The 10,613-nt window shown below is 44.1% G+C and overlaps 1 protein-coding gene across 1 annotated transcript; it reads left to right on the top strand.

The window, feature by feature from the left end:
- Nucleotides 1-6,381: 6,381 nt before the first annotated feature.
- On the top strand, nucleotides 6,382-8,117 carry GGS25DRAFT_512111 (CAP Gly-rich domain-containing protein). The gene is made up of 2 exons (XM_049262765.1): nucleotides 6,382-7,251; nucleotides 7,432-8,117. Exons 1-2 carry the CDS (start codon nucleotides 7,015-7,017, stop codon nucleotides 7,918-7,920), a joined length of 726 nt encoding a protein of 241 aa, XP_049111926.1. The 5' UTR covers nucleotides 6,382-7,014; the 3' UTR covers nucleotides 7,921-8,117.
- Nucleotides 8,118-10,613: the final 2,496 nt, after the last annotated feature.

Genomic DNA, 10,613 nt, shown 5'->3' with positions numbered 1-10,613 from the left:
AGGGTTTGTAGCCTTGGAGCTCGAGCAGGATGAGATGGGTTGGCCAGAACGGATTGCAACATGCGCTTTGAGCCTTTGCGCGTGTGCCAGAGCGTAACAAGCACCTGTCCAGTGCCGTCCAGTTGCCGTACCAGTGCCGTTCCGAGGCTTATGGACCTGAAGACCCCTTGACGATCCGTTACAGGGCAGCTTGCAAGGCTTGGATGAGATCGATTCGGAGAAAGTACCCGTCCCTGGCGAGCGATACTACCAAGAGTCCGAATTCCAGAAGCCCTACCTAGTATTAGGTACTAACCTAGGCAGTGAACAGATCGGGTGGCGGTGGCGGCCATGTATGCCCAGGTACATAATGGCCCAGGTATGGCCCAGGTTGCCCATGAAACTGCATAGTTAAGTGGGGATCATGAAACCGACTGCCATACCTGCCTGTCAGGCCCTGTCTATGCCTGTTTATGTCACTACTACCTTAGTACCTTATGGCAGTTCGGGCATGTATGTAGCTACTGTTGATGTGCATGTGCGGATACATCCTTGGAGCCTGCTGCCACTACTAGTTGTTGACGACGAAGGCCTTTTCCAGAAGCACTAGAACTAATACCGGCTAGGCGAAAGCAGGAGGAAGCATGGTAGGATACATACATGTACACATGTAGGCCTTCGCTCAAAAGAGCAAAGTACTATATGTACATACATCAATATGTAGGTATGTATGCCATTGTATGGCTAGTGTAGTAGCTACATAGTACCAGTGCTGATATTGATCCATATGGATGCTGGTACTTATGTGTATAACATACACATGATGATGTATAACATGGGATGGATACGTAATACGTACCTACATACCTTACATAGTATAGTAGTTATGGTATATTGCCTCGTACGAAGTATGTATTGTATGTATTGCTGCTATTGCATACATATAGACCTGCGAGGTACCTATATGTGTAGTCAGGTATGTAGTTGTAGTTCTCTGCAAATATGACGGACAAGGATATCAATCTGGTTATGCCTGGGGGGTGGTGTTGCCTTGTTTAGATCGGAGCGTGCTAACCGCAGAAGCGAAGGGAACTATTAAGGTATGGTGTGTGTTGTATGTGTGAAGTTGTGGTGTGTAGTATGTTCGAAGGTTGTCGGAACATTGAAGAGGTTCGGTGTTGTATTGTATTGTACAAAGTACATTAAATACCAAAAACCAGTGACCAAACCCTAATACCACCTGGCAGTGACTAACATTACCCAGCAGCCCAGCAGTACTAGGTACTGTAGCTACCCAGTACAATGTATGGATGTACAATACAATAAGATACAATGCAATACAATTCCTTGTCTACTACTACACCTGGCACTTGCCATCAATACTATTATTTAAATGTACCCTAAGTAAGTACAGGAACTGCGCTAACAAAAAAGAACAAAAGAAAAAAGAACCTTGAACATTGAAGAGAGAAAAAGAAAAAGGAAAAGGAAAAAAAGAAAGACAAATGTCCACTTTTTTTTTATAAAAAAATCCCCTTGTCCCTCGGACACGGGAAATGGGGCTCTCTTCAACGCACGTTGCAGATAAAGCCTAACGTCTGTGCGCTATTCACGCTTTGATGAGCATATTACCATCGGCTCTGGTTCGTCTCATATGATCATTGATCGTGGTAGATCATACATCGGCCTGTAATAAGGAATAGTGTTTTATGTTTCCTGGTTCGTCTGGTTCTCATTAACGGCATCTTCAAAGTGTGAGTGCTAATATAAGTGTAGGTACATCTCAGGTCGTCATAGTCATAACCCAACTTTTAATCAATCAGTCAGTAGGTCACGAACGAATGCATCTGGGGCTCCGGGAACAACCCCAGCTGGGGCCGATGAACTGGCGGTCAGCAGGCATGCGTAACAGGTTTGGTAGCTACAGGACCTACCTATATTACTTATTCGAGCATCCATTCTAGATGTCCTACTTAGGAAGATGACGACGTGCGACAGGAGTACCTGGTAGGGAGCTAAACAAATACATACCTATTTATCTGTCCGCCATACATATGTAGGTATGTGTGTATAATGTAAGTGTAGGTGTAGGTGTAGGTATATACCCCAGCCTAGATGCTAGGTAAAGTACATACTATATGTAGGCAGGTCTGGTAGATATATCTACTATGTACCACATATAGAGGTTGGCAGGACATATGTATGTATGTAGTCATGTGAGTAAGTATGTCGCTCTTCCTTTTATTTCCCTTGTTTCCCATATTTTTATTTTCCTTTACTTATTCCTTTCGTCCACGCACAACACGTCAGTCCGCAAGTACAATACAGATATGTACGTAAGGCGGTACCGAACTTCAGCTTTTAGTGTCTGTTTTTAATAGCATGCATAGTAGGAAGGAAGGAAAGAAAAAGAAGAAAGCCATGAACCATGATCGACTTTACTTGCGTTGCATCACAATAATTAGGAAAAGTTGGTTTGGGCCCATCTTCGTACATGATGCTTATGCTTGTCAAGGTTTTACGCCACATCAAGTGCGTTGTTTTGTTTGTTTGCCCTACCGGTATCCAGCGACCTGATAGGATTATGACCCCTGTTAGTTCCTTTCTTGGAAAAAAAAGAAGGGGGAAAATAGGACGGGAGGGTAAGCTTGGGTTTTGAGAGGGTGATGACAGATCGCGTGCACAACACCTGGGCACTTAAAACAGTTCAGGGTCTATCTAGACTCTAGAGAGGTGATATCAGCTAGGTACCTAATTAACTAGAGGGGGGGTGGTAGTAGAGAAGAACCAAGGAGAAAAAAGAAGATAATGGCATTATACCGCACTCCTCAACTGCATACACCAGCATGCCTACATGCCTACACACGCCTACATAATACATGTACATATGCGAGTGTTGTGGGTAGCGTAACTAGCGGCATCTGATTGCTGCAAGCTGTTGCAATTACCTTGCCTACTACTTTGTACGTACATACATACCTACATGTAGGTAGGTAGCACAGAAGAGAAGAACATCGAATACATGTACGTACATATGTAAAGAAAAGGATCGCACACACTACTTATTTGCTCAATATACTTACTTATACATACTATTACCTGACCTGTAATGTGTAGTCGGAAAAGATGGCAGTTCGTCACTTATCCCCTCGAGACCCAACACCGGGCTTTTTAGCGCCCCCCATATTTTGAGCCTCGCTGGCGAATAAAATACAAGAGCTTGGACCTACTCTCCATATATTTATCTGAGCTTATTTTGAACATTTTGTACACTACTTCTAAGAGAAAAATCAATTAAACTTTTGATACTTGTACGCGTCTTTCTTTGAATATAAGGCATACCACTCTTATTAATAGTTACATACCTTTCATAAAGAACTACTTACAGTAAATTAACAACTTATGTTCGATTTAGCTGGCTCCCCTATCGCCATCTTAAATATATTAAAACAAATAAGCAACATATCGTTATTATTAAACCCATCGCCGTCGGTGTCGTCGTTAATAAGGTTTCTCGAGCGTTGAAGGATGAGTACAAACGAGACCAAAAAATTAAGTACCACGCGTTGCTGCTACACGTAAAAACGCGCCTATTATTTGAACCGGTACATAGTCGATGGTAAAAAGCTGGTAGCGAGCCTGGCCCGTGTGAGGTTTTAGTGGGGGGCGCTAAAAAGCCCGGTGTTGGGTCTCGAGGGGATAGCATTTGTATTCTTGCTGTCATTATGGCTGATGTAGTTGCACTTGTACATATTCACACCATCACCATACAGGTGGAAACACTGAATGCGTGGGGGGATGAGGTGTGGATGAGGAGAAATCGATCGCCTACCGGCTCGTTTGACTGTTGCTGCCCGAACGTGCGGAGCAATTCCATTTTTCTCTTTCTTTTTCTGCTCTCTGTTTGTTAATCAATTAACAAGAAGCGCGCTATAGCCCTGCTAGGGCTTATGATAGACTGGATACAAAGTCTTTCCCACCTACATAGCTGCCTAGTACATTTCTAAAAGTATGTGTACGATCCATTGTATCGCCGTCACATACCTGCAAATGACACGAGGAGGCGAATAGGTCGAAATCTAGACATCGATGGGTCTTTGAAGAGCCTCGAAACCCCTGAAGTTCGTTACTCTCGCTCGTATCGTGAACCACATGTGTAGTCGTAAGTCGACGCAAGGCGTGTACGAAAGTGGCTGTGTTTGGATGCTTTGATGAACTGCCCAACGTGCAACGTTGGAAGTCAAGTGAGGCGTATGTACCCAATGTATGTATCTTCTACTTCATTTGGCCTAGATTGTGATCGAACCAGATTGTCAGAAATCCGATAAGCCAGTCAATCCTGGGACCGTCTAGTTGGGCTCATCAGCCCCCAAACCAAATCCAGCCACCACCAATATTGTTTGATAATCTTTATACCTCGTTGGGATGTTGAATTTTCGCGATAACCTACATGTAAGTAAGCTACATACTTACCTACATACATGTACCCAGCCACGAGTCAGGTCTTGGTACCTATTTGTACTCCAAGCTCGTCTTAGCCCGACTCCCTTTAAAAGCTGTGCTGGCTTTGCATTGACGGGCTGACCTGTTTTAATTATTTGTTGTTTATTCTTGTGGACACACCACCGGCTAATTCATGGTTAGCTTGAGCCGTGACTTCGTTCCATATGTTCGGCTATTATTAGGTGTACTTCGTACAACAGCTACTGTAGAAGAGGCTTTGGGACAGACGCCAAGAGATCTCGGGCGCAACATATCTTCGTAACATAATTGCCGTGGTGGGATATGATAAAAGCCCTGGTGCTGCCCGATGAATGAACTTGGTCCCGATGGGAAGGCTAGCACTCTTGCTTCATCAAATTGATGTGAAGCAACATGCCATGGTGTGCTAAACTTTATTCAAACAAGGAGAGTACATAAAGCTGCATCTTATTGTTGGGTCCTTTTTCTAACAGCCGACAGGCTGTCCGCCCGAGAGGAAGCGGTGAACAATGCCATAGACGTCGGGGGATGCCGGCAAGAACAACGCATATTTACCTCCACGATGAATCCACGCCACTCGTGTTCATTGAATATATCACCTCGGGGGCAAGTAAAGGTAACGCAATCAAACGAATCTTACCCCTAGATGTGTTCGCTCAGCACTCTTAACCCAACAAGTCTCTGTATACTGAGTATAAGATGCAATGAGGCCATATGATACTATAGGGTTGCGATGTGAGCGGAGAGAGAAGACGTGCAGGACAATACAAGTGCGTTAGGCTGTCAGTCTAGGCTCGGGTGGCGCAGGAAAAACCGATATATGACCTGTCAGCTCGAAAACTGTGATATCCAAGATTCCGAATACGCCATAAATACTTCTGTTTGTTCGGTCCTCGGTTTCTGGATCACAGCTCCCGTCTTCCCCGCGCAGCCCGCAGCCCGCAGCCCATAGAGCGGCTGAACGTGGGCATCTCGACCTAAATAGGATGTCAGATCTGTTTGAGGATCGCCGGCCGACTACCGTCATTATCGAGGTGTCGAAAGCAATTGATTATACGTGGGGGGCTGAAAGGTGACAATGATGATGAAATCACGTATCATATCCATGCTGTTTTTCTGTGGATGAAATACCAATTCAGCTGCAGACGCTCGATGCTCGATGGAGCCAGATGCCTCGATGCTGCCGGAAAGCCTGTCGTGATACCCGATGAGTTGGATCTTCAGGGACAAATGATGCAAACGGAGTGCTTCCAAATAGTTGGTCCCTTAACCTAGAATCGTTACACCTGGGTTGTCCTACGTGACAAGCTATTGTATCATTGGATCTCGGGGGCTAGGTAGCTGGACACAAACGTCAGTGGCCGCCGTGGGGGGATGAATTGGCATTTCACGATAGCCTCATATATGGCATATGTGCGAACCATGCTATGGGCGTACTGCATTAGGTGGGAGCTATCCTTCATTGGATTCATTGTTGATTCATCGAATTAGGAATTAGGTGGATGTGCATGCCGGTTGTACGGGTGAGATCGCGATTGTGAAGAAGACGATGCAGTGCATATAGGTAAGGTAAGGTGAGGTGAGGTGTGAAGGATACACATGTGCATGCAATGTAATAGTACCGGTATTATGTATGATAAGATGTAGCCCTGGAGGATAATATGATGTAGGAGGATAGGTAAGGTACAGTACCTACTAGGTAGCTGCCTACAAGATGTAATGGTGCAGACTTTCAGTTCGTGGGGAGTTAGGAAGTTGCATTGGGGCGCATCCCTTATAACCTTTGAATGCAGGTGACAAGTTTTGTCGCGTACCAAACTTTATTGTAGTTACCTTCATACCTAGTATGTAGTATGTACCTATCTGTGGCTTGCATAGGTAGTGAACATTGAAAACTGTGGCGGAACCTTAGTTGCCGTTCCCCTGATGCGCCCTGCTACATGCCTACTGTAGTACCGTAGTACTCCAGACTCCAGGGCTATGTATTGTACAAGTACAATACAGGACACCCCCTTGCTACCCAAGTTGACATCACCCTAGCAGTGCAACGTACTTGTATTGTACAATACATAGTACCTAACTAGGGTAAATTGCAAAAGCAAGGATCTGGAACTTCTATTTTCAAGCCATCTTTCTCCAACTACATCTCCGCTCTTGCACGTTTTCCACATATACAACCATATACAATACGCATAACACGCGTACGCAACAAGATTTTTATTTTATTGTAAATCGTCATTGCATGCATCTACTGCCCAACATTCTCGTGTTCTCAAACGCATTTCATACCCGGTACCAGGAAGCTTAGCCGGCATCTTCATTGTGCGGCCCGAGTATTGTTTCCCTATTCCCGTTCGTTTACCAGGGGTCCCAGTCCGCCGTTCTGGTGGGACACGTTCGAGAGCCTCACACCTACAGGACGCCACATTTCATCACAGGTACTCAGCTTAGGAACGTATGTAGTCCGATCGAAAGCTACCGATCGCCGACCTCAATACGCCTTTTTGGTATTCTCATTTTCCACAGACCAGTGACACAAAATTCAGGTGAGCAATGGCGGATATCCCATTGCAAGTCATATCCGAGAATTCGGTTTCGGAGAGGAGAATTACTCCATCATGGTCGATTACCCAACTGAGAAGAAAACTTGAGCCCGTCACGGGCATTCCCCCGTCTTCTCAGCGTATCAGCTTAAAGACCGCTACCAAGGAGACTATAGCTGTCGAGGCTGCCGATGAAGACACCGTACTCCTATCAAATTTCCCCTTGTCTGCCTATGCAGAGCTGCATGTAAGCACGCCGATTCTCGTACATACATCATACAGCCCAAATACCTAGAAAGCCATTGCCGTTGGTTTATTGCTCGTTGTGCATACGTGTCATCATCATGAATAACCAGGAGATGTCTACATGCATCCTGGAGTTACAACGATACGCAGTGAGTGATGAGTAACTGACCAGGTTTCCAAGATCGTCGACACTCGGCCAGCTAGCCTCAGGTTGAATTTGAATGATACCTCTGGTGTCGAGAAATATGTCATGCCCGCAGAGGAGTACGAGAAGAAATCTGACTCAGTCTTGGCTTGGAAGAAGGCTGAAAAATTAGGCCGGTTCAATCCGGATGCTCCCAGCTTGGAAAAAGCCAAGATCGATGCCTTCAATTTCGATGTTAAAAGCAGGGGAATAGAGGTAGGGAAAAGGTGCAGGGTTGGTGGCAATGATGCTCGCAGGGGAGAAATCAAGTACGTCGGTGAAGTCAAGGAGATCCCTGGCTCTATAGGTGCTTGGGTTGGGGTACATCTTGACGAACCGGTGGGAAAGAATGATGGTAGTATTGGAAGTACTAGATACTGGGGCACCGAATCAGCGCTCAAACACGGTGTCTTTGTCAGACCAGAAAGGGTGGAGGTAGGCGAATGGCCTATGCTAGATGACCTGGAAGACATGGAAGAGATATGATCTGATCAGTCCACCATCAAGTTTGTATCTCATAGAAAATCTAAGTCATTCTCAACCATGGAAGGCATCCATGGATGTTACTATGAGACAAGAAAACTTACAGACTTTAGAATACCCCTTATATCTTTTCATTTACAGCACTACATTAGTATTTGGCCCCTAGATGTATCCCAGGTGCTACTGGGCACACGGCCTGCTATAGGTGTTAAATAGTGAGGATGGTGGGCTTTAATGTTGGTATACCTATTAGGTACCCACATGGTAGTCATCCGCATGATTGCCTACTTGAGCAACATACTTAGGTAACGTATAATTATTCTCCTTGCTTCGACAACACCAACACGCAGACTTGCTAGCCAACCAGGACTCGTCGGACTTTTCCCTTCTTCCTCACAACCAAGGGCTCATGGCTACCAAGGCAAGAACAACGAATTCTAAGAGCCTATCCCCAAGAGAATGTGACAAAGGATTTCAAGGCATGATTACTTTATAACCATTTTGATTGGAGACGCAAGAACAAACTGCAATAATGATCGTGATCTTTACTAGGTTTAACGCCATAACGGAATTACTAACCCCTTGTCTTGAACCGCATGGCGTGTTCATGCCGTTGTTAAGACATTCTTGTCCTGCTACCACATGGGCAACCTTCGCGTTCGGTCACACGTGAATATTACCCAGATCGAGCAGGTATAATCTGAAATCATGCTTCTCTAGACTCTTTGGTACTACGGGTGTTAGATTCCGGGGGTTCACTACATGTAGTACCTTCGGGATTTTAGGTTTGGCTTAGGGTATACAGTAGATCTTGAAGTAAACCTGGGCCACGGGTAGATCGTACATTTGCATAAACACACATCTACATATGCTAGCAGCTTGAATCGTACATACTTGGGTATTACGGTAGTTCCGAGAATACCGAGAAGCCAGAAGCCACAGTATCACATGGGCAATGCTGTGTTAAGGAAACAGCAGTTTTCATCAGTACGAACTATATAGGAAGGTGATATGTCTTCTAGTCAACCCACGCAGAAGACTTCGTGGCACAGGTGTACCACAAGAGTTGCACAAAGGCCATTTACGAATATACGTATTAGGCCATTAATATGAGCGTTCATTGCGTAGTAACAGCTGAGTTTTTAATTTTTGAGTTGTGCTCTTTGACTTGATAGGTAACTCAGGTTAGTTAAGTAACACATAATACACATGCTTTCATATAATCTAATTTACATGTGTAGGCAGACATCTGATGAACCAATTCCACTGTACGTATGTAGCATTCAAATGACCATGTAGTTATTGCCCAAGTCGATCTTGAGTCGGCACTTGGTCGACTTTATTAAAACAGGGTTTTTGTCAGGAATGAGGCTCATCCACGGGCCAACAACCGCCCATTATTTCCCATGCTATTTGATGTCGTCACATATATTGTATCAAACCCAACCCAAAGGGCGGTGAAAGCGAATAGGGCGAGTTTTATATTGTACAGTAGTTGAGACCTACCATAGTATGTACTGTAGGTTATTGTTGATCGCATTGAGGAGAATTGTAGTATCAGTGTTTGAAGATGCCTGGTACTAGGTTAGGTAAGGGCCGTGCTATGGTGAATCTAGTACAATAGTTACTAGTTACTAGGTTAGTAATAGTACGTAGCCCAGTAGTTTGATTTTAGCAGACTAGGGTTAGAAGGTGTTTGAGATTCACATATCCGTGTTTCCGTGAGGGAATAGAAATGGTTTTCTTTCTGTATTAATAATCCAATTCTTCTTGAGCTGCTGAACGACTATAGATCACTGATTGACTACCTAGCAATTACATTGTCCTATATATCGTGAGTAAGCCAGCCGTCTTATAGTCCAAAATCACTATAAGAAGTTGAAGAGTTCGCATTTAAACGCATTTAATCGCATTTAAACGAGTCAACCAACCACATGCCTCAAAAGTCACAGAATCGGAAATAATATGGAGAAGGAGTTTATATAGCGGGGGCAGTAGCTAGCCGAACAGCCCGAGTTGCCAGATTTAGATCATTGATAATGCTGCACCTGCTATTGTACCTGCTATTGTACCTATTAGGTACATATTATCCTCCAATTGAAGTTTGGACACTGATCTTGTTGATAATGATGCAATGGGCATCTATGTATGTATATATGTATGTATGACATGGCAACTTGAGAAAAGCTTGGCTAAAATGGCTTAACTATACTCCGTATCAAGGCTCTTGTTCTTCAATGTATAGTAATACACAACACGTAAGATGGCTCATGGCTATGCATGGGGGGATCTACTGTTAGAGATGTTGAGCCAAGCTACCGTTGAGTTACGTAGTAAAGGAATGATGGCGCTAAAACGATGCCCGTCTCGGAATATCTACTATGTTGCATGCATCAAGTACCACCCAGCTAGTTAGTTAGATCAGTCCTTTTTTCTTCTTCTTTCTTTCTTCCTACCTGTTTTGTTTTTTACACTTAGTTAAGTGTTAAATAGATAGAAGATACCATATATACTAATATGTACTACATTATTTAATTTCATTTTGTGCATCCAAGATATAAAGATGGGTATATGTAAGTAATCATGTTAATCCTTAAGATACACTACATATGTAGATAGTAGATACCTAGGTTAGTACACTAGATGTACCATAAGGATCCCCGGAATTCCTGAGGCTTTTCTCGGTGGAGTTCCTT

This window comes from Hypoxylon fragiforme (genome assembly GCF_022984875.1).
Source record: "Hypoxylon fragiforme strain CBS 206.31 chromosome Unknown GGS25scaffold_11, whole genome shotgun sequence".
Taxonomy (NCBI): Eukaryota; Fungi; Ascomycota; class Sordariomycetes; order Xylariales; family Hypoxylaceae; genus Hypoxylon; species Hypoxylon fragiforme.
Note: the sequence above shows the minus strand (reverse complement) of the source record. Positions and strands in the feature narration are given on the sequence as shown.